The sequence below is a fragment of the Mandrillus leucophaeus genome, unplaced genomic scaffold (genome assembly GCF_000951045.1).
Source record: "Mandrillus leucophaeus isolate KB7577 unplaced genomic scaffold, Mleu.le_1.0 Scaffold564, whole genome shotgun sequence".
NCBI classification, from domain to species: domain Eukaryota; kingdom Metazoa; phylum Chordata; class Mammalia; order Primates; family Cercopithecidae; genus Mandrillus; species Mandrillus leucophaeus.
In genome coordinates, this window is record NW_012106075.1 from 244839 (window position 1) to 271539 (window position 26701).

A 26701-nucleotide genomic window follows, 5' to 3' on the forward strand; every position below is an offset into this window, starting at 1 on the left:
GAGGCTCTTTATCAAGTTGAGAAATTTCCCCTGTATTCCTACTTTTCTGACAATTTATCATTCATGAGGTGTTGAATTTTTTCAAATACTTTTTCCACATTAATTGATATGATCCTATGGGTTTTCTTCTTTAGCCTATTCACTTGGTGGGTTATATTGATTGATTTTCAAATGTCAAACCAACCTTTCATTTCTAGAATAAATTACACTTGGTCGTAGTGTAGAATTATTTTTATATTGCTGAATTCTATTTGGTAATATTTTGTTAAGAATTCTTGCACCTATTCATGAGGGATATTGGTCTGGATATTTATCTTTCTAGTACCATCTTTGGTTGTGATACAGGGTCATAATAGCCTTGTAATGAATTGGGAAGCACTTCCTTCTCTTTCCTTCTATTTTCTGGAAGATATTGTATGTAACTAGTTTTAATTCTTTTTTTTTTTTTTTTTTGAGACACGATCTTACTCTGTCACCCAGACTGGAGTGCAGTGGTGTGATCATGGCTCCCTGCAGCCTCAACCTCCTGTACTCAAACGATCCTCTGTCCTCAGCCTCCCAAAGTTCTGGGATTATCGGCACGAGCCACTGAGCCTGGCCCTGTGTTAATTCTTCTGTAAAAGTTTGGTAGAAGTCTTCAGGGAAATCACGTGGGCCTGGAGATTTTTTTTTTTTTTTCCCTGAGAAATATTGTGATACATCTTTTAGGCCTCCATGGGTTTTGAAGAGGTGTTTGTTGTCATTTAAATTGCTTTCCTCCTATAAATAAAGCATTTTTGTCTAGGTGCTTTATATATTTTTTCTTAGTTTTTAGTTTTCAGAAATTTATAATGTGTTTTGCCATGAATTTTTGGGAGTTATCCTGATTGGGATTTGCTCGCTTTTTTTTTTGTTTGTTTGTTGTTTTGAGACAGTCTTGCTCTGTCGCCCAGGCTGGAGTGCAGTGGCACAGTCTCGGCTCACTGCAAGCTCTGCTTCCTGGGTTCATGCCATACTCCTGCCTTAGCCTCCTGAGTAGCCAGGGCTACAGGCACCTGCCACCACACCCGGCTAATTTTTTATTTTTAGTAGAGACGGGGTTTCACCGTGTTAGAAAGAATGGTCTCAATCTCCTGACCTCGTGATCCGCCCGCCTTGGCCTCCCAAAGTGCTGGGATTACAGGCATGAGCCACCGCGCCCGGCCTGCTCACCTTTTTAATCTGTTGTTGGCTTATGTCTCTTGTCAAATTTGGGGAGTTTTCAGCCATTATTGCTTTGAGTACTTCTTTTTGCCTCACCCTCCTTCTTTCCTCTAAGGACTCCAGTGACACAAATGTTAGATCTTTGTGGTACAATAGTTGCCCAGGTCCATGAGTCTGTTCATATTTTTTCCAGTCTTTTTTCTCTCTGTTGTCAGATTAGGTAGTTCTATTGTTTTGTCTCGGAATTCACTGATTGTTCCCTCTGTCCTCTCCATTCTGCTCTTGAGCCCATCCACTGAGGTTTTTTATTTTGAGTATTGTATTTTTTGGTTTTAAAATTTCCATTTGGTTCTTTGTAGCTCCTTTTTAAAATTTTTCTTTTTTTATTTTTATTTATTTATTCATTCATTCATTTATTTATTTTTTGCTGAGGCTGTCTATGTTTCCATTTGTTTCAGGTGTGTTTGCAGTTGCTCATTGAAGCATTTTATTACAGCCATTTTAAATCTTTGTCAGCTAATCCTGACATCCCAGTCATCTCAGTGTTGGCATCTATCAGTTATCCTTTGTCATTCAGTTTGAGATTTGCTGGTTCTTTATATGATTAATACTTTTTTATTGAAACCTGGACGTTTTGTATTATGTTATGAAATGCTGGGTCTGATTGAAACCTGTTTTTTGTTTGTTTGTTTGTTTGAGACAGAGTCTTGCTCTATCACCCAGGCTGAAGTGCAGTGGCGTGATCTCGGCTCACTGCAACCTCCACCTCCTGGGTTCAAACCATTCTCCTGCCTCAGCCTCCGGAGTAGTTGGGACTACAGGGGCATGCTACCATGCCTGGCTAATTTTTGTATTTTTATTAGATTGATGCAAAAGTAATTGCAGCTTTGCCATTAATGGCAAAAACCACTTTTGCATCAACCTAATAGTAGAGACGGGCTTTCACCATGTTGCCCAGGCTGGTCTGGAACTCCTGGCCTCAAGTGATTCATCTGCCTTGACTTCCCTAAGTGTTGGGATTACAGGTGTGAGCCACCACACCCGGCCTAAACTTATTTTAGCTGGCCTCCTCTGACACCCTTCTGGCCGGGAGAGGGGTGGCACTGCCTCAGTACCACCAGGTGGGGGTAGAAGTCCAAGTTCCTCACTTTGCTTCTGTTGACACTTAAGAGGGGGATTCCCTGTTACTGCTAGACAGCGTGCAAGTTTCAGCTCCCCACGTGGTCTCCACTAACACTGCAAGGTCAGGGAGAGCACCTGTAATGGCTGGAATACAAGTTCTGGCTCCCTACTTGGCCTTCTCTGATACCACCCAGCTGGGGATGTTGGGACCCCTCGTTACTGCCTTGTGAGGGGGAGGTCTAGGCTCCCCATTCAGCCTTTGTGGCATGGGTGGGTGGGGCTGCATGCTTTCCTGTGGCGTTTGGCTGCAGTAGGGTATTTATTGCCTAGGAATTTTCTGTCTTGCCAGGCCACCCTTTTCCTGGTCCTTCAGATAGCAGATTTTGTTGAGGTTTTTTTTTTTTTTTTTGTAGTGGCTGTTGGCATTTCCAGATTGCCAGCTTCTCCAGTACCTATTCTGGGATAAGGAGACAAAAAGAAAGCCCAGGAGAGTCACCACCACCATCCTCAGTCCTGAGGTCCCTGGCCCGCTTGCCTTCCTTTCTCCACCTCTCAGAGTCTTCCCATGTCTGTCTTGTATGTGATGTCCCAGGTTTTTAGTTGTACTTAGCAGGAAGTATAGGAAAAAATATACCTACTCCATCTTCCCACAAGTGGAAGTTCCTTAAAAAGAATTATGAGGCATAAGTTACATAGAGTGACGTAGACTGGTCTTTCCAAACGTGTACCTGGGAACTACCACCCAGATTCCTAGCACCACAGCAGGCTTCCTGTGAGGAGGGACACATTTTTATTTGCATCTTAAAAAAACCGGGCTGACTGCCAGGTGGAAAATGGATTGGTGGGAGGCAGGGGAGGGACTGATGGCCTGAGTGTTCTCAGACACCATCATCTGTCCCTGATGGCCTCTGTGGGTGGGGTGGGGTGGCCTGGGCTCCATGGTCACCTCCCTCCTCTTTGGCACTGGGTCATCAGTCAGGGTCAAGCAGTCCAGGGCTGCCTGATGTGGGTGGGGAGCCTCTGCTCTTTCTGGCATCAGACTCAGTGTCAGGAAGCAGAAGCACATTTCAGCTTTTGTACGCCCTCTTTCCTGACCTCTGGGGTCAGGTGTTAATTTCCTGTTGCCTAACTGTGTCCACATTCATTTTTTCAGCAAACATGCTGTATTATGGATTGCTAAGGACATGACTGCTGTGGCTGCTTTGCTCTGCGTGGCCCTAGATTATGGTGTTGTGATGGGGAGAGCAAATGGGGTTAGAGAGAGAGGAAGAAGAAACACTGTGTGTCTGCAAGAGAAAGAGAGACAGAGAGAAACAAATGCTAGAGACTAGATAGGAGATAGGCTTGGCTGCAGGTCACTTGGATAGCCTCAGTTTCCTCATCTGTAAAATGGAGCCAATATTTTCACCTTTAGAGAAATGTGGGAAGGATCGGAGATTCTGTTATTAGAAGGACTCAGCATATAGTAGGAGCCCAGTAAATAGACATGATCATTATTATCATTGTAATAAACTAATGGAAAACTGTACTTCTTTATCTGTTGGATATTTGTCCTAAGGCCTACTGTGTAAAAAGTCCTTCTGTAAGAATCTCTTGGATTTTCCTTTGACAAAAAAAAAAAGAGGAGAGGCCTTGAGGGGGTTGGTCTGAGATCCAAGTTGGGGCAGGGCTGATGCCTGGGGAGATCTGGGCACACTGAGGTAAGTGGCCCAGACTTGCTTCCAAGGCTGATTAACAGGCTAGCATTGGCCGGGCGCAGTGGCTCATGCCTGTAATCCCAACACTTTGGGAGGCCGAGGCAGGCAGATCACGAGGTCAGGAGTTTGAGACCATCCTGGCCAACATGGTGAAACCCCGTCTCTACTAAAAATACAAAAATTAGCTGGGTATGGTGGTGTGTGCCTGTAATCCCAGCTACTTGGGAGGCTGAGGCAGGAGAATCACTTGAACCAGGGAGTCGGAGGTTGCAGTGAGCCAAGATGGTACCACTGCACTCCAGCCTGGCAACAGAGCGAGACTCCATCTCAAAAAACAAAAGCAGACTAGCATTTATTGAGCACCTACTGTTCACCAAGCTTTCTGCACTGACCCTACATGGGGGTAATTATATCTTCAGTTTTACTGCTGAGGTTTACTGCTGAGGAAACTGAGCTTGAGTGAGAAAAGTGACTCTGCCTAGTGAGTTAAGTGGAACCAGTATTTGAACCAAGGCCTGTTTGGTGCCAAAGCCTGGGTGCTGCCCAGGACACACATAACCTTGCCAGTCAGGTTGAAGGATGGCGTAGGTCAGCGGGCCACCAGAGGCTTACATGCAGAGGCCTGGACTGCAGCAGGCCTCTGGCTCTATTCAGACTGGCCTTCTGCCTATCAAACCAGCTGCAAGGGGCTGCCTGTCACTCCAGAGGGGTCTATGGGGCCTGGATCCAGTTGGGCATAGTCTGTGGGGGGAAGTTTGCTCCACAGGGGCCAGCTGGCCACATCTGTCAACTTCCTGGCTGACTGCCTGGATACTCCAGTCCCAGGATCCTAATGGGCAGTATGCAAGTTGGAATGGGGGTAGTACAGCGGAGGAGAGGGGTCTGGAGCCTGGTCTCAATTCTGACTTGGAGGAGAGGAGATGATGCATAATGATAGGTTGGCTGCCAGCAGCCAGGGACTGCTCGCCAGTGTGGACATCCAGAAGGGTGCTCAAGGTGTCTTCTAACTTGACTCTTGTCACTTCCTTCTCCCCTGTTGTCCCCATCAGCTAGTGCCTCCAAACTTGTACGTCCTGCTTCCACCCTGCCTCTGAAGCCCACCTTCCTGTCCTCACCCTCCCACCCCCACCCCACCTCTTGTGCCCCATGCTTCATAACTCTGGAAAGGCAGCCCATATTTGAATTTCATCTTTCCCACTTTTGTCAATAAATCTAGCAAATGTTTGTTGGGCTACCCCAGGCCTGACTGTTTTCACTGTTGAAGCTTCAAATGAGATAATGGTATGAGGTTTGGGGAAGTAATTTAACTTCTCTAAGTCTCTGTTTTCTCATCTGTAAAATTGTGTGTGTGCGGGGTAGTGGGGGACTTATACCCACCTCAAGGGTTGTGAGGGTTAAAAAGATAGGGCTCCAGTCTCCAGGTGCCTCCTGCCCCTCCTTCCTCACCCTCAGCTTCTTTCTCCCCTTTCTGATATCTCTACTGTGCCTACTGCTCGATGAGCATCTGAAAATTCTACAAGGCTGGGCACGGTGGCTCACGCCTGTAATTCCAGCACTTTGGGAGGCCAATGTCGGTGGATCACCTGACTTCAGGAGTTCAAGACCAGCCTGGCCAACATGGTGAAACCCCGTCTTTACTAAAAATTAACTGGGCTTGGTGGCAGGCGCCTGTAATCCCAGCTACTCGGGAGGCTGACGCAGGAGAATTGCTTGAACCTGGGAGTCGGAGGTTGCAGTAAGCCAAGATGGTGCCACTGCACTCCAGCCTGGCGACAGAGCAAGACTCCATCTCAAAAAGATAAAATAAAATAAAACTGTTTTTGACATGGCAGATAGATAACCCAAAAACTCCCTGAATAAAAGATAAAAATCATCCTTTAACATTTATAGCCAAAATTGGCAAAGACCAATATGTATGATTTTGCTCTGTGTTCACAAGATCTCGTTCAATTATACTTACCCAAGTGGAAACGGGGTAAGAATAGTAATATGTGCTGCAATGCTATTTGTTATAGCAAAATGTTAGCAATGCTCTAGATGTCTATCCCTAGAGGCCTAGCTCGAGGATGTGGTCAGTACTCAAAGGCGCCTAATGCAAAGTGGCTGTTGAAAGTAGCAAGGTGTCTCCTCCAGTCTGTCCCAGTGGATGCTCAGAGTAATGGTTGAAGAACACAAATCTGTTCACCTGTATCCCTGCTTAAAATAGTTTATGGCTCCACTGACATGCAGTGAAAATCCAAAAATCTGTCACGTGGCCCTCCATCATCTATCTGTTCCCTGCTGACTGACCTTGGTCCCCTTACCCTACCTTTATCCTTCCTTCTTGCCAGCCCTCACCCTGTGCTCCAGCTGCACCCACACTGAACCTGCCCTGCCAACTCACTGCCAGGCCTTTGCATGTGCTGTGCCCTGTGTCTGCAGTCCCAGCCCCCAACAATGTTTACCCTGCTAACTCCCTTATCCTGCAAGACTGAGCCTTGCTGACTCCCAAGTCTGAGTGAGGGGCTTCCTCCGGGCTCCCACAGTTCCCTGGGCAGCTCCTATATAGCAGGGGCTGTGCTGCGAGGCAGCTGCTTCCTTGTTTGCACATAGTCTTTGAGCTCCTCGGGGCAGGGACCTGTCAAAAGACAAAATGACAATACATTTAGTTTAAAGATCTAATTGGCTTTTATTTGAAATTTTAGAATTGGGCAATACCTCATTCTTATAAAATAGAATGATCATTTGACGAGCTGAACAGAGGAGATTGGCTTTATAGGCAGAAAGGGCTGAAGTAAGCAGACAGAACAAAAAGCAGACTGATCTCAAAGTTGCTTTCCTTGTAAAGGTTAAAGCAGAGGGGACTTCCTGTCATGCTGGCTAAAAGTGGCCTGTTTGGGGATTTGGCTATTATCTCTCTGTGTCCTGATTTCTTGGAAGATCAGATAAACAATTTAGTTTTGGCTTTGTAGCATGGAACTTCAGCATGAGTGAATCCATTTTGATTTGGTCTGTTGGAGCTTATCCAGGAGCTCGATCCAGACCAATAACCCTCCTACAAATCTTATTTAACAGACCAAATCTTGTTATTTGTTGTAGTCTCTGCATCCGGCATCACTCTTGGCACATGCTTGGTATATATGAGGCATTTCATAAGTTTGAAGAGCAAAGGGGAGGAGAGAGAAGGATGTGGAAGGGTTCCCTGTAGAAATTCTGAGCCAACTTGGGCCTGGGTGATGGGTTTCATGTAGGCAGGCAGAGACTGGCAAGGGCATTCCAGGCAAGGAGAGTGGCTGGGTCAAAGGTGTGGAGGTGTGAATGTTGGGAGACCACAGCACGCAGCAGGCCAGAAAGGAGGGGATGGCCCAGGATTGGGAGTCAGGGCATTTTATTTCTTCCAGGGCTGTCATTGGAAGGTTTCCTTAGCTCTCTAAGCCTCAGTTTCCTCATTCAGAAAGCAGGGCTAATAGTCACTGTATTATGAGAATCAGTTGAGGTAGTAGGGCGCATGACAACACATTGTGAACCCTAAATTGCTAAGCAAATGTTGGATAATTGTACTATTATTCATTGTTTCAGGATGCCTAGTACCAGATTGATGGTGGGGAGCTTCAGAAGTAAAGCTGGGGAGCTCTGACTTCCTTCCAGCTGCTGATGGGAAGGCCTGGCCTCTGATGCTCACACAAGGGGACCTGGCACAGACACAGCCTTGGTGAGAGCAAGGAGGGCCACTGGGCCTGGGGGACAGGAGGAGGGCAGCCACAGGGAGCACATGCTGCTGCACCTTGGGGCCAGGGTCAGGACCCAGATGGGGAAGGCAGCCATATTGGCATGGACACCAGCTCACCGCAGCCAGCAGCACCCAGAGGCCATTGGTTCAGCAGGACAGGAGGTGTCCCAAGCCCTGCAAGAAAGCAATATACGGGCATGGACTAACGGATGACACCAAGGGGAGAGCTTACACACCTCTCTGTGATTGGCCCGTCACCCTTACCTCTCCTCACTTCACATGCTACACTCCAGGTGAGCTGTTTATCTTGCAGCTCTGGGTCGTTGCATGAGCTGGTCTCTCTGCTGCACATGTTGTTTGCCTGTCCCCATTCCTTTGCCTGGCCACCTCATATTCATCCTTCAGATGCAGCCTGTGTGAGAAGCCTTCCTAAGTGCCCAGATCTGAGCAAGGTGCCTTTGCTTGTGCCTTGTGCGTCTCCCCTCACTCTACCTAATCAGAGAACTCATCACCCAGTACTTGTTTATTGACCTTTCTGTCTCCCCAGTAGACTGGAAGCACCCTGAAGACTCATCAGTCTACTCCCAGAGCCTAGTATGATGTCTGGTGTATTGCTCAATAAATGTTTGTAACATGGACAGATGGATGAATCCATGCATGGATGGATAAGAGTAAGAGTAGATGGTGGATGAGTAGATACACAGATGGTGGAGGAGTGATGGATGAAAAGATTTGTACATGTCTGGGTGGATGGATGGAGCAAATCATACATGTGTGCATGTATGGATTGGTAGTTGGAGAATGGATGGATGAAAGATAAGAAATGAGGTCAGGTGTGGTGGCTCATGCCTGTCATCCCAGCACTTTGGGAGGCCGAGGTGGGCAGATCACTTGAGGTCAGAAGTTCAAGACCAGCCTGGCCAACATGTGAAAACCCGTCTCTACTAAAAATACAAAAGTCTCTACTGAAAATACAAAACAATTAGCTGGGTGTGATGGCGCACACTTGTAATCCCAGGTACTCAGGAGGCTAAGGCAGGAGAATTGCCTGAACCCAGGAGATGGAGATTGCAGTGAGCCGAGATTGTGCTACTGCACTCCTGCCTGGGTGATAGAGCAAGACTCTGTCTCAAAAAAAAAAAAAAGAAAAGATAGAAAGAGAAATGAATGGTGGATACATAGATGAATTAATGGATGGATAATGAGTGCATGGGTGATTGAGTGGATGGATAAATAGGTAGATAATCAGTGCATGCGTGGATAGATGGTTGGAGGAATAGAGAATGAATGAATGCATGGATGGGTGAGTGGGTAGATGAACAAGATGGTGACCGTGTCCCCCAAAGTTCAAGTGCTGGAAACATAGTCCCCAGTGCAATGGTTTGAGAGATAGGACCTTTAAGAGGTGGTTAAAGGTCACCTCAGGAATGGATTAATGCTATCGCCTCGGGAATGGGTTCCTTTATAAAAGGATGAGTTTGGTCTCCTTTCCTCTCTCTCTTGTCTCTGTGATGGCTTCTGCCATGTGGTGACACAACAATAAGACCCTCGTCAGATGCAGCCTTTTGTTCTTAGACTTCCCCGCCTCCAGAACCTTGAGCCAAATACATTTCTGCTCGTTATAAATTACCCAGTCTATGGTATCGTGTTATTGCAGCAGAAACGGGCTAAGACCCAGTGCTTACCAGGGCAGTGCCCACAATGCCAGGCTTCATGAAGGCCAGCTTCCAGGCTAAGAGGTGGGAGAGGACTGGGGGCACTCCACCCAAAGGGACCTCTGATCTCATTGCCCCTCTCTCCAACATTTACACATCAGGAAACAGGCCCAGAGAAGATCAGGGCCTTGCCCAAGGTCACACATCTAGCTGGGGTTAGAACCAGTCAGAACTCAGTTGCCTGTTTCCAATATTCTGCATAGACAGAGGCTGGACTGATTTTTATCCCCCTCTGAGGCAAGTAACTGCAAACTGAGACACAGCAAAACTACAAACTCTTTCTAAGGCTTATTGTAATAACTAACTTTATTTCTGCCACCAAAGAGACCATGGAATGTAGTGGCTAAGAGCTTGGACTGGGGAGCCTGATGGCTTGGGTTTGGATTCCAGCTCTGCCATTAATAGCTGTGTGGTGTTAGACAAGTGGCTTAACCTCTCTGTGCTTCAGTTCCCTCATCTATACAATGGAAGTGATATAGTACCTCCCTCATAGGTTGTGTTACTCGGGGTGAGTTTATCATATAAAGTGCTTGGAACAGCACCTGTTGGGTAAGGATGTATGATGTATGCCTGTGCATGTAAGGCAGTAAGAGTGAGCCCGTGTGTAAATGTGCATGAGCATGAGGCCTGAAGGTACACACTTATTTGTGTGTGAGTATGAAGGAGTAAGCATGTGAGTGGATGTGGATGTGCAAGTGCAGTTGTGAGGATGTAACTGTGTACGTGTGTTTGTGTGTGTGTGCGAGTACTGTGGGTCTGTATCAGGCAAGGTGGAGTCATGGATGTGCATGTGGCACAGTGTGTGAGCAGAGTGTGGGATACATGGAATATTTTGACCATATGTATATGGTATGTGTGAGGATTTACATGGAAGGGTATGTTGGGGGAGGGCTCACCAGGTGTGTGCATGCATGCATGTGTGTGTGCATGTGTGTTCGTGTGTGAAGCTGGCTCTTGCCCACATCAAGGGACTCAGAAACCTCCCCAAACAGGGTCCCAGTCTGGAAAACTGTATTTTTGATTCCTGAGGCTGGTTATTCAAAAAATGAGTCCACCTCCACTCCAACTCCCAGCCTGGAAGCTAGAGCCAGAGGTCAGGAAGTCAGGTCAGCAGCCTGAGCTGGGCCACCAGGAGCCTGGTTCACAGGGATGGAAGAGGCAGAGGGAGAGCAGGTGCTGGGAGCTTTCAGCTTCAGGATCTGGAGGCCAAGGGCTGGATTTGGGCAGAGGTCTGACAGGGTGGACGGCATGGAGCTAGTTGATGGTGCAGGACCAGCCCAGTGGGCATTGGGACTCCCAGGTCCATACTCCTTGAGTCTGTGCAAGGTCTTGAAGGTAGTGATCCTGTCTGGGTGAGTTATGGCCCTATTCCTGGCATTTCTTTGCTGGGTAGAAGCACCTCACACCAACTCGGCCAATATTTGTTGGTGAATGAATGGACAACAGGTGAAATGAGAAATAAGTCTATCTCTAGGGCCTGCAGTTCACTCCCTCCCACAGCTCAAGCTCCACCCCTGAAACCCAGGACTTCCCCTCCACCCCAACCCTCTCTGTGGACTCCACTCTCATTCAAGTCACTGCTCGGCCCCCAACAGCACCTTGAGGGCCTGTCCACCTTGCAGGACCAGGCCTGGCTCAGTGTGGCTCTTCCTGTCCCATTGAGTCCCTGGGGAAGGTCAGAGGCCACTTAGGGGCACCATGGGAAACCTGAGTGGTAGCCTCACCATAGTTAGAAAGCAAGCAACTAGGCAGAGTGGAGTTTCTTCCATTCCTTTTCAGTTTCACTGCAGTCCACGTGGGGTAGTCATCCTCCAACGAGGGCCTCAGCTGCCAGGCTCAAGAACTTTGCAGGCGCTGGGCCCTTTGACTGTCTGAAGGACTCTCTCTAATCAGAGCAAACACATTAAAACATGGGGCATCCACGGCCCAGGTTGAGTTGAAGTTTTTTGCCATGAATATTTTTCAAAGGATAGGATCATCTTTTGATAAGACACACTATTTATCTTGGTGTCTGAACACTTTTTTTTTTTTTTTTTTGAGACAGGGTCTCACTCTGTCACCCAGACTGGTTACAGTGGCACAATCTTGGCTCACTGCAACCTCCACTTCCTAGGCTCAAGTGATCCTCCCATTTCAGCCTCCTGAGTAGCTGTGCACCACCATGCCTGGCTGATTGTGCGTGTGTGCGTGCGTGTGTGTGTGTGTGTGTGTGTAGAGAGACAGGGTTTCACCATGTTGCCCAGACTGGTCTCGAACTCCTGAGCTGAAGCGATCCACCCACCTCGGCCTCTCAAAGTGCTGAGATTACAGGTGTGAGCCACCATGCCTGGTCGATGTCTCAACACTTTACTGCCATTACTTTCTCTGTTTTGGTCACCCTGACTTCTCAGAACCTAGCACTGTGCTCAGCACTTAGTAGGTGCTCAGTAAACATGTGTTGAATCAGTGCATTCATGACTTGAATCTGACTTTACAGATGATAACTCAAGCTGGGTTTACCAGCTAACATCATGTAAGGGGTACTGGGACATTAAACTAAGTGGGTGTTACTTTTGATTTTGAAATTTTCTTTTTGTGGTTTGGAGACCCTCATTTTTCCATTAGGTTTCAAACATTCTCATAGACCGTAGACTCAGGGACTCGTGGAGCATAATGGATAAAGCAGGGCTGCCCATAGACATGGACCCACGACCACTACAGCTGGCCTCCCTGGGCCAGGGGTTCCCCTTGGAGCCCTAGATAGCATCAGAGGCCTCTGGCTGCAAAGGAGCAGGGCCCATCCTTTATCCAGGAGCAAACCTGGTGTTACTCCCGTCTCCTATCCACCTGATCGGCCTGTACCGTGCCTTGAGGATTGCCCTCTTTTAGGTGCCTGAGTATGATCCCAGGTGGATCTCTATTTCCACTTGTAGCCTTGACTTCCCCAACAGCACCCCCAGCCTCTCCGCTTGTCCTTCTAGTCTGTTGTCCATACAGCAGCCAGAGTGGGCGGGGCCAGCTTCACAGCTATGCATCCGGTGCAGCCACTCAAGACCAGAGGTCAGAAGGGCCATGTGCTTGGGCTTCAGTGCTCTGGCCACCATCTTGAAACATGTTAGCATTGAATTTGTGCTTTGTGAGTGAAGTCTGATGGGAAAACAGCGCCTTCACTGGGAATTTGGAAGCTGGTTTGTGTGTGTCCCATGTCCCACTGCCTTCCCAGCACAGGCTCTCGGCTGCCCACTCCCAGGCTCCCGGTGTCCCCACCTCTGCCCCACCATGGCTGCCCCCCTCCATCTGGAGGCCTGAATGTGGGCTCAAGGAGGACTGGGGACTGCTGGATTGGCCCCTGGCATCTTAGGGTGTGACAAAGTGGTGACTTTCCCCTCCCCGGGCTGAAACTTAGCATAGGCTTCTCCATGACCCCCAATCCAGGTATTGAGCGTGTCCTAAAATGACTGTGGCAATCTGGAGGGGCTGCCTATTGGCCATGGGTGGAGGCAGTGTGCCGTGAGAAGAGGCAGTGGACTTTCTTGCTTCTGATGGGGACTTTGCAGTTACGTTTTTCACCAAATCCGCAAATTGTATAACTATCCTGGCCAGGCACTGTGGCTTATGCCTGTAATCCCAGGACTTTGGAAGGCCGAGGTAGGCAGATCACTTTGAACTCAGGAGTTTAAGAATAGCCTGGGTAACATGACGAAACCCCGTCTCTACTAAAAAATACAAAAAGTATCTAGGCATGGTGGTGTGCACCTGTGGTCCCAGCTACTGGAGAGGCTGAGTCTGGAGAATTGCTTGAACCCAGGAGGTGGAGGCTGCAGTGAGCTGAGATCACACCACTATACTCCAGCCTGGGTGACAGAGTAAGACCCTGTCTCAAAAACAAACAAACAAACAAACTGGCCAGGTGTGGTGGCTGAGGCCCGTAATCTCAGCACTTTGGGAGACCGAGGCAGGCAGATCACCTGAGGTCGGGAATTTCTGACTGACATAAAGAAACCCCGTCTCTACTAAAAATACAAAAATTAGCCGGACATCATGGTGCACGCCTATAATCCCAGCTACTCAGGAGGCTGAGGCAGGAGAATCGCTTGAATCCGGGAAGCAGAGGTTGCGGTGAGCTGAGATCATGCTATTGCACTCCAGCCTGGGCAAGAGCAAAACTCCATCTCAATAATAATAATAATAATAATAATAAATAAAATTATATAGCCAGCCCTAAGAGTGAGGCTTCTACCATACATGTTTGCCCTGCGGGATCCCTCCTGGGACACTGACTGGTGAAGTCCCCATCCCCTCCTTTGGCCCCTGAGGGCCTGCATGACCCAGGCCTTCTCTACCCTTCACCTTGGTGCACCCATCTTAGCATCAAATATTCCTGCCAGGCTAGCCAGACCTCCTTCATTCCCCAGAATGGGTTCTGTGTCCCCTCCCCTCTGGGCCCTGTACATGTGGTTTGCCCTGCCTGGACAGCCTTTTTCTACCTCCTTGCTTATCAGGACAGCCTGACACCCCTCCTCACCCTCCCCGCATCCCGGTTCTCACCCAGATCATAGCGATGCCTTTTCATTGTCCGGTTGGGATCTTGGGGAGGACAGAGCTTTGTCTTTCTTTTTTCCAGCTGTACCCCAGTGTGAGACACACTGCCTGGTGCTCAGTAAGTATCGTTAAGTGAAGACTGATTGTCCCATCTGCTTCCTCACATCTTTGCCTGGTGATGAGCAAATGGAAGCTCAGAGAGGGCAATGACTCACCAGCATTTCATGCTGGGATGGAGGCAGGTTTAGAGCTTGAATCTGAGTCTAGCGCCCACGCTTTCTCTCCTGCAGGGATGAAAGGCTACAGGGCTTGAGAAAACCCTCCCTTCTGCCCTGAAGGCAGAGCTGTGGCACGGCTCAGGCTTGCTTCCTCATCCCCTGAGTGTGAGGCTTTGCTGCCAACACACAGGGGCTTGTACCACCTGGGGCAGGAGGAGATATAGTCTATGGCATTGCTTCTCTGAATCTGATTGATTCAGCCCACAGTCTCAGGTCCTCCAGACACCAAAATGAACAAGATCCAGCCCCAGCTTCAGGGGTGTCTCCACCTGCTGAAGGTGGTCTCTGCTGAACTTTTCTAGGTTCTGAATCCCACCTCACCCCAACCCTTCTGCATCCTAGCTCCTAAGATGTACAAATGACTCCGCTGCCTGGACTAGTGGCTTTAGGTAGGTAATGGTGGCTCCTCAGAGCACAGAGAGGTGCACTGGAGTCCCGGAGCCCCTGAGCAGGGAATCAAGCCCAGATCTGCCTGGCGCTGAAGCCTGGGCTGCGCCAAGCTTATCACATATCAGACGTCCCCAGCCCGGAACTGCCTGAGAACAAGACCGCACCCAGTTGGGAGGGGTGAGGGAAGGAGGCTCTAGGGAGGCCACAGCACCTGCGCTGGGCCTGGGAGGGTGTCCCAGGAGGGATGAGAAGGAGCAGCGCAACCAAGCCAGGGTGCAGAGGCAGGGAAGAGTGGGGCGAGAGAGAAGAGTAGAAGGAAGGTTCAGCCCAGACAGCAGGCTGGAGAGTTTAGATTTTGATCTGATGGTAGTAGGGAGCCACTGAAGGTGTTTGAGCAGTGTGAGGTCATCTGTGCTGGGGGAGTCTATGCTGGCTGTGCACTGGGGAGTGGAAGGGAGTCAAGGAGCCCAGTCAAGAGGCCATTAGAAGATCCAGAGGTGGCTCATAGTTTTGATAGATTTCACCCTGCTCAAGTTTGAGGCAGGGTGAAAGCCACTGGGAGGGAAATACACCAGAGGACATGGAGGGCCCATGGGTGCTGAAGAAGGCTGCAGCTGGGTTGGGCATCAGTGACATAAACCTGAGGGAGGGCAGGAGCATGTGCAGGGCCACGTGAAGTAGGGTGGCATTCGGGGGCTCTGTACATAGTGGGTGCTCAGTAACTGTTCATTGAATGAATGGATGAATAACTCCTTGTTTCTGGGTCAGCTCTGGTCATACCCTCTCCTGTTTCCCACACCTCTTCTCTTCGCCCACCCTGTCCTGTAGCCCTGGGGAGACCTCAACTGGCCCAGTAGAGGCAGTGCTGGCCCATGGTTCCGCCGAAGGGCGCCTCCATGTTTGTGGGTGCACTGCACGCCTTCTCCCTCTCTGTCCCCCTCCCCCTCCCTGTCCTTATCTTTCCCTTCTGTCTCCATGGCGACTCACCACCTCGGCTTGCCTGCATCCCAGCCTCTGCCAGGGATTCTGAGCCGGGCTCCATCCCTCCCTCCTCGGAGCCCTGCTACCCGCAGCCCTGTCTCCTCCCCCTGGGGTGAGTCCAGCAGCAGCCTCCTCTTTCCCGGCTGTCACATTTCTTTTCCAGCTCTGCCCGGGAGTCAGCTCCTCGGGGAGACCATCCCCCAACCTCACCTTCCACCTGCCGCAGCCCGCTAGCCTTTCCGGGAGAAAAGACATCCTTACCTCTGGTTGAAGGTCTCGGGGCCTCCCCCTCTGCATCCGGACCCTCTCCCCATCCCAGCCTCCCATGCCGAGGCCCGCCTTGTCAGTCACTTCCTTTTGTCATCGGCTTGGCAAACGGGCAAGTCTTCAGTCCTAAGATCGGGAAAGAGAGTGGGGTGGGAAGAGCCCTCTTGGGGTGGGTGATGGGCGGGGTGGGGGAGCATGAGGAGTCCCTGGAAACCCAGGATGAAGATAGAAGTCTGGATTCTGTTCTAAATCTTATTATTATTATTTTTTTCTCCAAGGAGAGGAAACAGAGCTTCATGGGAAACAGCGGCAACAGTTGGTATGTAGCGGGGCCTTCCAGGCTGGGATGGGTGCAGTGAGACCAGGCAGTTCAGTTGAAATGGCCGGTCCCGGAACACAGAGCCCGGCAGCCCAGCCAGGAGGGCTGTCCACCCGAGGCTGGATCCGCCAGGCTGTGGAGGGAGGGACAGGAAGAAGCAGGTGGGTGCTGCAGGGAGGCAGATGCCAGCTCAGAGCAGAGAGCGGAAGGAATCTTCTAAGATCCAGAGCCATCTGCCCAACTGCAGCACAGGCTGCTGCCTTCTCCTCACTGTCCCTGCAGCATGGTATTGTGGAGGGCATCGTGCCTGGGGGCCTGGCTGAAGTCAGCACCTCATAGAAGCAGCCCCCTGCAGAAAGCCGGGAGAGGCTCTTCCCAAGCATTTGCACCAGGCACTGTGCAGACAGCTGCACACGCCTCCTCTCGGATGGTCACCCCAACGGCCCCATGAGGGGTATTGCTATCCTTTCCATTGGGACAGTTAGGAAATTGGGGCCCAGAGAGGGGAAGGAACTTGCTCACATTTGCATGGCTGGGATGTGGTGGAGTCCCTTCTACCCAGACTTTCTCCCTCTCAGACTCTCTCACCACTGCTCTGCTGCCCCAACTCTGAGGCCCCCAGGTCCTAGGACACACGTCAGTGAGGAACTGGCAGAGCTTAGCCTCTCTGGAAGCAGCTCCGCCTTTCCATGGAGGCACCAATGGAAACTGGGTTGGCACAAAGGGTACTCCACTCCCAAGCCATCAGTCTTCCACCACAACCCTGGCCGGTACCCCCTGCCCCCAATAGACATCCTGCTTTTCAGTGGCCTGTTTTGCCCCACAGGTCCCACACACCTTTCCCCAAGTTGGAGCTGGGTCTGGGACCCCGGCCCATGGCACCCCGGGAGCTCCCCACCTGCTCCATCTGCCTGGAGAGGTTGCGCGAGCCCATCTCGCTAGAATGTGGCCACGACTTCTGCATACGGTGCTTCAGCACGCACCGTGTCCCGGGCTGTGAGCCGCCCTGCTGCCCTGAGTGCCGGAAGATATGCAAGCAGAAGAGGGGCCTCCGGAGCCTGGGCGAGAAGATGAAGCTCCTGCCGCAGCGGCCGCTGCCCCCTGCGCTGCAGGTCTGGGGACTGGGCCTAATCAGTCAGACCCAAGAGGAGGGGGTGGCTTTGGCCCTATTCTAGAACATCAGGACAGCACCCAGAGCTCCAGGCTGGACACATTCCCGGGTCAGGAGCTGGTCCTGGATGCTCAGGGGCCCCTTTCTTCTCCTGGCCCAGGAGACCTGTCCTGTGAGGGCGGAGCCGCTGCTGCTGGTTCGCGTCAATGCGTCTGGGGGCCTCATCCTTAGGATGGGGGCCATCAACCGCTGCCTGAAGCACCCCCTGGCCAGGGACACCCCGGTCTGCCTCCTCGCTGTCCTGGGGGAGCAGCACTCAGGGAAGTCCTTCCTCCTCAACCACTTGCTTCAGGGCTTGCCGGGCCTGGTGAGGGCAGGGCGGAGCAGGAGGGGGGTGGGGAGCAAGGATGGGAATCCCTGCTTGGGGGAAGCTGGATCTGTTATTCTGGTCTGTGAGGACAAGGAACCGACCAACTGATGCTCTCCCTTCTCTCCCCTGCAGGAGTCTGGTGAGGGCGGCTGGCCGAGAGGAGGAGAAGCGTCCTTGCAGGGGTGTAGGTGGGGTGCCAATGGCCTTGCCAGGGGCATATGGATGTGGAGCCACCCCTTCTTGCTGGGGAAAGAAGGGAAGAAGGTGAGGGGGGAAGTGGCAGAAGGAGGTCAGGGATGGGAAGGGGAATCAAGAAGGGCATCTCTGGGGTGAGGATAGATGGGGATGGGACGGGGCAGGATTGGGAAGAATGTGGGAGAACAAGGCAGGCCTGGCCCCTTGGGTCTTCCCCTACCCCCTGCATAGGTGGCGGTGTTCCTGGTGGATACAGGGGATGCCATGAGCCCTGAGCTGAGCAGGGAAACAAGGATCAAGCTCTGTGCTCTCACCACGATGCTGAGCTCCTACCAGGTGATGGGGGACACTGATGTTGGCATCCCCACTCCACACACCCTTCTCCAGCTCAGTTTCCTCAAGGCCAGAGCATCTCACAGGCTTTGGTGTCTGGGGTCCTCACAGGTTCTGGGGCTGCCCCGGAAGGGGGAAGGTGCTTCTAGTTGGTGAAGGTGGGAACGTGGGTTATTCCTAAAGGTGGGCTGATGGTCCCTGGGGCAGCTGAAGGCCTGATGGATCGCAATACCCTCCAGGTCTGCCTCCAGCCTTGAGGCCAGCCCAGCCCTACAGCCTTCAAGGCCCCCATACTGGCCTCTCCCGTGCTCGGAGACCTACAGGCTGCCTGCAAGCTCCCCACTCACCAGGGCCCTCCCCAGGGAAGTCACCTGGCCTCTGTAATCCCTCGTACATGTTCTCTCTGATTCCAGATCCTCAACACCTGCCAGGAGCTGAAGGATACAGACCTGGACTATCTGGAGGTACAGAGACCTCTGATGTTGGGTCACCCCCACCCCTGCCCACTAGGCCAGGGGCCGGACCTGAAGGAACTAGGTGCCCTCCTGGTCTGGCCTAGGGTTTTATGACACTTGAACAGGGTTGAAGGGGGAGGGTGGAGAGTAAAGCATGAGATGCCTGGTCTGGGGAGAGGCAGGAGAACCCCAGGCTGTGAAGCGGGAAGCCTGGCTCCTATAGCAGGCATAGGGAGGTGGGGAGACAGGCTTGGGGTGCACCATAGTCCTCAAAGTGGCGCAACCCTGACGCTGTGTCCCACCCCCAGATGTTTGTCCACGTGGCCGAGGTGATGGGCAAGCATTATGGGATGGTGCCCATCCAGGTGAGATACCTATCTTTGGATTCATTGGTCCCAGGCCCCACACCCCCAGTTGTTGGTGTCAGGACCCCTTCTCTTCCAGCATCTGGACCTCTTAGTTCGTGACTCATCCCACCCCAACAAGGCAGGGCAGGGGCATATAGGCAACATCTTCCAGGTGAGTGGTGCAAGGGGATGGGGTGGAGGGGCCATGGACAGGGCAGAGGTGGGGAAGGCTGGGAGGGGTCCCAGTAGGGACCCAAGCATGGGAGGGTGGACCTCCTAGCTCAGAGCGCTCCTCTTGCTGCCTCACAGAGATTGTCTGGCAGATACCCCAAAGTGCAGGAGCTGCTGCAAGGGAAGCGAGCCCGCTGCTGCCTCTTGCCTGCCCCAGGGAGGCGGTGGATGAACCAAGGCCATGCAAGCCCTGGTGGTGAGTGTCCCCGAGAGCTGGACCTCTTTTGCGCTGCTCCCAGCTCCCCTCCTTGGGCAACCGAGCTCCTCGAAGCACCCGCCTCTCCTGGCCTCTGACACCCCTTCTCCTCCCAAAGCCTGCAGTCTCTCAGCATGCAAATCTCTCCCTCAGACACAGATGATGACTTCTGCCACCTTCTGGGGGCCTACGTCTCAGATGTGCTGAGCGCGGCCCCTCAGCACGCTAAGAGCCGCTGCCAGGGGTACTGGAACGAGGGGCGCACCGTGGCCAGAGGGGACAGACGCCTGCTCACGGGGCAGCAGCTAGCTCAGGAAATCAAGGTGTGAAAACTCCCTGGAGACCCAGGCGACTCGGCTGGGCCCCTGCTCTCCCTGACCTCGGCGATGGTGTCTCCGCAGAACCTCTCAGGATGGATGGGGAGGACAGGGCCCGGTTTCACCTCTCCGGATGAGGTAAGAGCCCCTGGGGGATCCAGAATTCTGGCAGGGAGGCAGGGAGGCAGGGAGGTGGGGGCTGTGCCGAGGCCTCTGGGGTGGGGGTCTGTGTGCCCTGGGAGTGGAGATGAGGAAACAAGCGGCGCCCCTGGCTGAGGAGGAAGGAAGGAGGCAGCCTGGGTTTTCCCGTGGACAGATGGCTGCTCAGCTGCACGACCTGAGGAAGGTGGAAGCTGCCAAGAGGGAGTTCGAGGAGTATGTGAGGCAGCAGGTGAGCCCTGGGGCCTGCTTGGGGGGCAGGTGTGGTCCGGGCAGGGTCCAGGTCGGGGAGAGGATGCCTGGGGCTCCTGGTCAGGGCACCTTCTTTTCCCCTCCCTGTCACAGGACATAGCCACCAAGCGCATATTCTCTGCGCTGCGGGTCCTGCCAGACACCATGCGGAACCTCCTCTCTACCCAGAAAGATGCCATTCTGGCCCGCCATGGTGTGGCCTTACTCTGCAAGGGGAGAGATCAGACCTTGGAGGCACTGGAAGCTGAGCTGCAGGCCACGGCCAAGGCCTTCATGGACTCCTACACGATGCGCTTCTGTGGCCACCTGGCTGCTGTGGGGGGTGCTGTGGGGGCCGGGCTCATGGGTCTGGCAGGGGGCGTGGTGGGTGCTGGCATGGCAGCAGCTGCACTGGCTGCAGAGGCCGGGATGGTGGCTGCTGGAGCTGCTGTGGGCGCCACAGGGGCCGCCGTGGTTGGGGGTGGTGTGGGCGCTGGGTTGGCTGCCACAGTGGGCTGCATGGAGAAGGAGGAGGATGAGAGGGTGCTGGAAGGGGACCGAGAGCCCCTTCTCCAGGAAGAGTAACAGCCCTAGGAGATGTTGAAGGACAGGAGAGATGTGAGGTGGGGACGAAGAAGAGAGGCAGGAGGGGTGAGGGTGATGCCAGGGATTCCAGGGCGCCCCCATGTACTGCACTGCCCTGGTTGAATGCTCGGTGTCTGGGTGGCAGCTGAGCTGGGACTCAAGGTGGCTCTAGGAACCTGGGAGGCAACATCTGGGGGCAGTGGATAGAATACCTGGCCTGTTTCTGGTTGCAGATGGTTGCCAATCTGCCCTTGTCACAGATAGGCTACATCCCAGGGTTTCTGGCTGCAAGTGAGGCTCTACCCTGCCCACCTGGCCCATTTCCCTGATGACCCTGGATTGTAGGAAAGTTAAGCAGGCACCATCCTGGAAGTCTACACCTGGGTGATCGAGAGACCTGTTCTTTCACAGATGTGAGAAGCCCCAGGATGATTGACCATGGTGTTCAGGAGCAGGGAGCACTGATGAGGTGCTGGGGATAAAAGGAAGGAGGGAACACTGGGCAGAACCAGAGAGATGGGACATGGTAGGCTGTGGCCCAGACCCCAGAGCAGAGAAACTTGCTCCCATGACTTTTCCCAAATCTGCTCCAGCCTGAGTAAGGTGGCTTCCCCACCTCCTGGCCCACAGCCCCAGGGAGGCTGTCTGTGCATCCTGAACCACTCTGTGCTGGGCCTCCCCGAGGACCTCTCTTGGGTGTGTGCCCTTTTTCAAGCCTGTTTAGATGGGGGAGTGCCCATGCCCTCTGTGAAATGCCCAGATGCCAAAGAATAACACCTTTTCTTGCATTTTGAGCTAAGGCAGTCTCTTGCATTTTGAGCTAAGCCAGACTGCCTTTCTACTAGATTCTATCAAAATCTTGCAAAGGAAAACAAAATGAACAACTTCTATTCTTAAACACATCCTTTCTCCCCTGGGCTTGTAAGATGATGCGGCTTGATGCAGCTCCTCAAACACCAGGTCCCCTGGGAACTGGGGGTGCAGGAGTTCTTCCTCTGGGGGACAGAAAATCTGACTACTAGGAAGACTTCTAGGCTGTGAAACTGACTTCTAGGATATGAAACTGACTTCTAGGCTATGAAACTTACAGGGTATGGGTGGGCACATTATCCTTTATTTTATGAAAAATAAAATGTGTGTATGTGAATGTCAGCTTCCCAGTATATTATTGAAACAGAATTTAACCCTCAGAGGACTTCATGGTGGGAGCAGGTGAACCAATGAGATCCATTGATGGAATGCACAGATGGGAAGAGGGAGATTGGAATTCAGGAGATCCGAGGAAGTGAATGTAAGAGGTCCCCATTCAGTGGCTGCGAGAGGGCTCAGGCCAAGGCCAAGTGGTTATGGCCACCTTTGTAGGCTCTTCCACTAGGACTTGGGGTTCTGTTCCTCTTGTCTCCTCTCTGAGAAACTGCTTCCCATGATCCTGTCAACAGGCAGTCAACAAGCATCTGTCCCAGCGAGAGGACAGAATGGAGGCATAGGCAGAGAGAACTTGGTCAAGCCTTGAAGGAAGGAGGAGCCCAGGACCACTTCTGCAGGGCTCAGCCAGCCAGGAGTTCACCCGACTGATTCTCCTCCCAGCCCCGCTCCCCAGCTCCCCATCTGAGAATCACAACAGCAGTCATTGCATCCAATCCTGGCATTTTATAGGTGCACACCCAGAGAGAGAAAGTCTCAGATAAGCCTGTGCAGCTGCCAGTGACAGAAGCAGGGAAACCCCGAAGTCCTGGTTCCCAAGCTGGTGTTCTTCCCCAAGTCATTTTGTTAAGGTCAACTGTGCTGAAATTGAGATGCTCCTTTTCAGATGCTGCTTCTGGCCGATCAGGTCCAGCTCCAGGGAAGTGTGTGGTGGGCAGAGGCAGGAACATGGTCTAGAACAGATGGCTCAGCAGTGAAGCTATAGTTAACAGGCTGGGTACAAAATACAGGATGTAGAGAAATCCCAAAGCCAGGGCGGGGTTGAGTGGGGTAAAGACAAATAAGAGTGACTCTCTCTTTTAGGGTCTGAGCCAAGGGTGGGAACAGGGTCCTAACTTTGTGTAGTGTTTGTGGAGAAAGGCTTTCTGGAAGCATCTCTCTGAGCCCTTCCACTGTCATCTGGTGGACACATGAGCTATGAAACCGTCCAGACTTTGGAGGCTCAGGATGAGGGGCCAGAGACTCACAGAGGGAGGGAGGGTGTTACATGGCTGGAATCCCACCCGGCAGCACTGGAAGGAACATCAGTTCCGTGTCTACTTCTCCCCACTCTGTGCACAGATGGGAAGAGGTTGGCCCTGCGAGGGATGTCTCTGCAGAGACAAGATGAGTAATATTAAGTGGTGTTTGTCTTGTGCCTTGTAGCTTTCAAAACATTTCCTCAAACATTGTCTCCCTTAAGCCTTGAAATCATCTCAAGCAGTATGTAGAACACACAGTGTTACAGAGGAGGACACTGAAACTGAGAGAAATGATGTGTCTCAGTGGAAACAACTAGTCAGAGGTAGGCCAGGAGTTGGCCCCAAGAGTTCTGGTGCCAAATCCCTGGCTCAGTGGAACCTTCAAGCCTCTCCAGACTCCAAGACGACCAAGCTTCTGGGTTCTAAACCCGATTTGTTGGCTTCCTGGGCTTCCAACATTGATTCTGTAATTCACAAGAGCCCAGGTGACTCACTGACCGAGGTCTCAGCAGCATGCTGACGTCTGGCTGGTTTCCCTTCTATGACCCACTGAAGGTTCCAAGATTGGTAGGTTCCAGGATTGGGTTGGAGGTTTGGTGACTTGCCGTGTGCTTCCCGTTTCTGAGGCCTCCCTCATGTTGCAGATGGCAGTACTACAAGACAAGAGGTGCCTGCATCCTGAAGGCCCCTGACCGCTTGGAGCAGGAATAAGCCCCCGACTCCACTGGCTCTCATCAAACCACGCCGTGAGCAAGGAATAAACTTTTACTGCATGAAGGGGATGCGACATCTAGGTTGACTTAGTACACCATTGCCCACCCTACTCTAACACACACAGAAATGGGTTCTTTGAAATGGAATGATGCTGTTAACAGACAGGTAAAGTATCACCAGTTGGGGGCTGGGCGGTAAGGAAAGGTATTTTAGGTCGTAGCAGAACATTTGCTAAAATTGTTGCCTACGGCAACTTGGAAGATAGACCTTGTGCTATTGAGGAAAAAAATTATTTTCAATAAAACCTCCTGCCAACCCAGAATATTCTCTCCACAAATGTGGAAAATAAAGAAAATACTAGTTCTGTGATTGAATAAGCATTAAACACATGGATGCATTACGTGTAATCAGCTAACACCATCATAAAGACAGAAATCCCCCCATGTATGTAGTCAAGCGGCTACAACCCATTACACACATGCTGTCGTGTATGAGGACTTGAACTCACGTGAGAGAGAGCTCCACGGCGTTGTTGTTTGCTATACATGCGCTCACAGCTTACCTAATTCACCTGGTGATTGGGGTGGCATCTGTGTTAATTAGTGCCTTTTTCTGTAGGGAAAATAAAGCAACTTGAATCTCTAGGAAATGTAGGTGGTTGGCCAGGCAGTGGCTCACGTCTGTAATCCCAGCACTTTGGGAGGCCAAGGTGGGCAGATCATGAGGTCAGGAGTTCAAGACCAGCCTGGCCAATGTAGTGAAACCCTGTCCCTACTAAAAATACAAAAAATTAGCCGGGCGTGGTGGTGGGCATCTGTAATCCCAGCTACTTGGGAAGCTGAGGCAGGAGAATCGCTGGAACCCGGAAGGCAGAGGTTGCAGTGAGCCGAGATCATGCCACTGCACTCCAGCCCAGGCAATAGTGCGAGACTCCGTCTCAAAAAAAATAAAATAAAAAATAAAGCAGGTTGTCAAGGCACCTAATTGCACCTTGACACACCCTTGGTGACAGCAACATGGGGCACTGTCGTCCTTGATGTTACACTTGTGAGAGGGGGCTCCCAGGCTTTTCAGAAAAACAGTTTTGGGTTTTAATTCTGGTAAAAGATTTATTTAAACTTTTAAAAGACTTGCATAAGTATCTGAAGGAACAGAGGAAGGATTTACAAATACAAGCTTTCTCAAGGAAATGTTCTAAGAAAGGGGAGGGGCAGAAGGGGTTTCTTTTCCTTTTGGAAACAAGACAAATGCCATCTTAGTTTTATTTACCTTTACAGTTTCCCCACTTTGTTATTATTCTATAGTAACACTATAATTTGCTAATGATCTCCATTGCTTTTTTTTACCTTTCTCTGGGCAGTTTGAAGCCATTAAAATACTCAGCGAGCCCACAGTAAAACAGTAAAGCTGATCAGGCTGTTAGAACAAAACATCATAGACTGGCTGGCTTATAAACAAGAAAAATTTATTTCTTATGGTTCTGGAGGCTGGAACTCCAAGAACGAAACTCCAGCAGATCTGATGTCTGGTGAGGGCCTGCTTCCTCATAGACTTCTGTCTTCTTTTTCACCTCACATGCTGGAAGGAGTGGAGGGTGTCTCTGGACTCTCTTCTACAAGGGCACTAAACCCATTCATGAGGTTTCTGTCTTTATGACCGAATCACCTCCCAAAGACCCCACCTCCTGATACCATCACCTTGGGATTAGTTAGGATTTCAGCATATGAATTTTGGGTGTACATAAACATTCAGCCTGTTGTAAAAACAATGATCAGGATCTCCATGGGATGAATTTAACAGTCAGTAGAATACGCACCTCGGGGAAAAACCTCTAAACGCATCATACTAATGGCGATTGGTTAAAGCAAACTTGATTAGCAATGTGCAAAAATTCTCCTTTGGCACACATTAATGTTACAAACTGCTGTGCTGTCTTTATCACTTGCCCTTTCATGCAATTAACTATTTGAGTATCATTTTGTAGTTGCTTACAAAGTCTTACCCAATCTAAGCCTAAGGAGTGGCTTACCTGCATCACCCATCTAAAATTTTAAGACTTTTTCTTTTTTTTTGAGACGGAGTTTTGCTCTTGTTGCCCAGGCTGGAGTGCAATGGTGCGATCTCGGCTCACCACAACCCCTGCCTCCCAGGTTCAAGCAATTCTCCTGCCTTAGCCTCCTGAGTAGCTGGAACTACAGGCATGTGCCACCAGACCCAGCTAATTTTGTACTTTTAGTAGAGACGGGTTTTCACCATGTTGGTCAGGCTGGTCTCGAACTCCTGACCTCAGGTGATCTGCCCACTTTGGCCTCCCAAAGTGCTAGGATTACAGGTGTCAGCCACCATGCCTGGTCATGTCCATGGCTTTTATTATGTTAAGTCTTGAGGACAAACCCACCCATTGGCCATTTTCCACATCAGTCCAATCAGTAGTTATATTATCATAGCAGCATGTCATGCTGAACGAGTGATGAAATCTCAGAGCTTTTTTCTAGCTAATTGCTAAGCTGCTTTATTGCTGAGTCCCTCTGAGATCCTTGTGGTGAATTTTTGTTTGGGCATTACATTGTTTCTCAATAGTCCAATTCTGAATTTTTGCCATTTCCATTGCAATTGTATTATGTGTTTTTGTAATTGTCTCAAAGTTTATTATTGAAGGTGTCAGTATCAACAAGCTTTAGCTACACTTGTCTATTTCTATTCCTCTAAGGACTGTATTTAGTGTTTCTTTTTGTCCTTGTATGACCTCAAATAAGCCTCTTAATAATCAGATTTCATAGTGGGAGAGCCTAGGGGATGCAATTCTGGTTATGCAAACTACTTTAGCCTCAGACATTTCGTGTCAAACTTAGGGCTTGAATATTGTGATGCATATTAGTTATTGTTAGTGTTACCAAAAATGCACTTTGGGAGGCCGAGGCAGGTGGATCACGTGAGGTCAGGAGTTGGAGTTCGAGACCAGGCTGGCCAACATGCTGAAACCCCGTCTCTACTAAAAATACAAAAATTAGCCGGGCATCCACATCTGTAATCCCAGCACTTTGGGAGGCCGAGGCAGGTGGATCATGAGGTCAAGAGATCGAGACCATCCTGGCTAACATGGTGAAACCC

At 51.0% G+C, this 26701-nt stretch overlaps 1 protein-coding gene across 1 annotated transcript; it reads left to right on the forward strand.

The window, feature by feature from the left end:
- The first annotated feature begins 15475 nt into the window (after positions 1–15475).
- RNF112 (ring finger protein 112) lies at positions 15476–21463 on the forward strand. Its single transcript, XM_011998250.1, has 14 exons — positions 15476–15974; positions 16141–16181; positions 17008–17293; positions 17453–17659; positions 17795–17926; positions 18089–18193; positions 18604–18654; positions 18954–19010; positions 19090–19164; positions 19302–19419; positions 19573–19742; positions 19821–19874; positions 20053–20127; positions 20241–21463. Exons 1-14 carry the CDS (start codon positions 15921–15923, stop codon positions 20709–20711), a joined length of 1896 nt encoding a protein of 631 aa, XP_011853640.1. The 5' UTR covers positions 15476–15920; the 3' UTR covers positions 20712–21463.
- The last annotated feature ends 5238 nt before the right edge of the window (positions 21464–26701 follow it).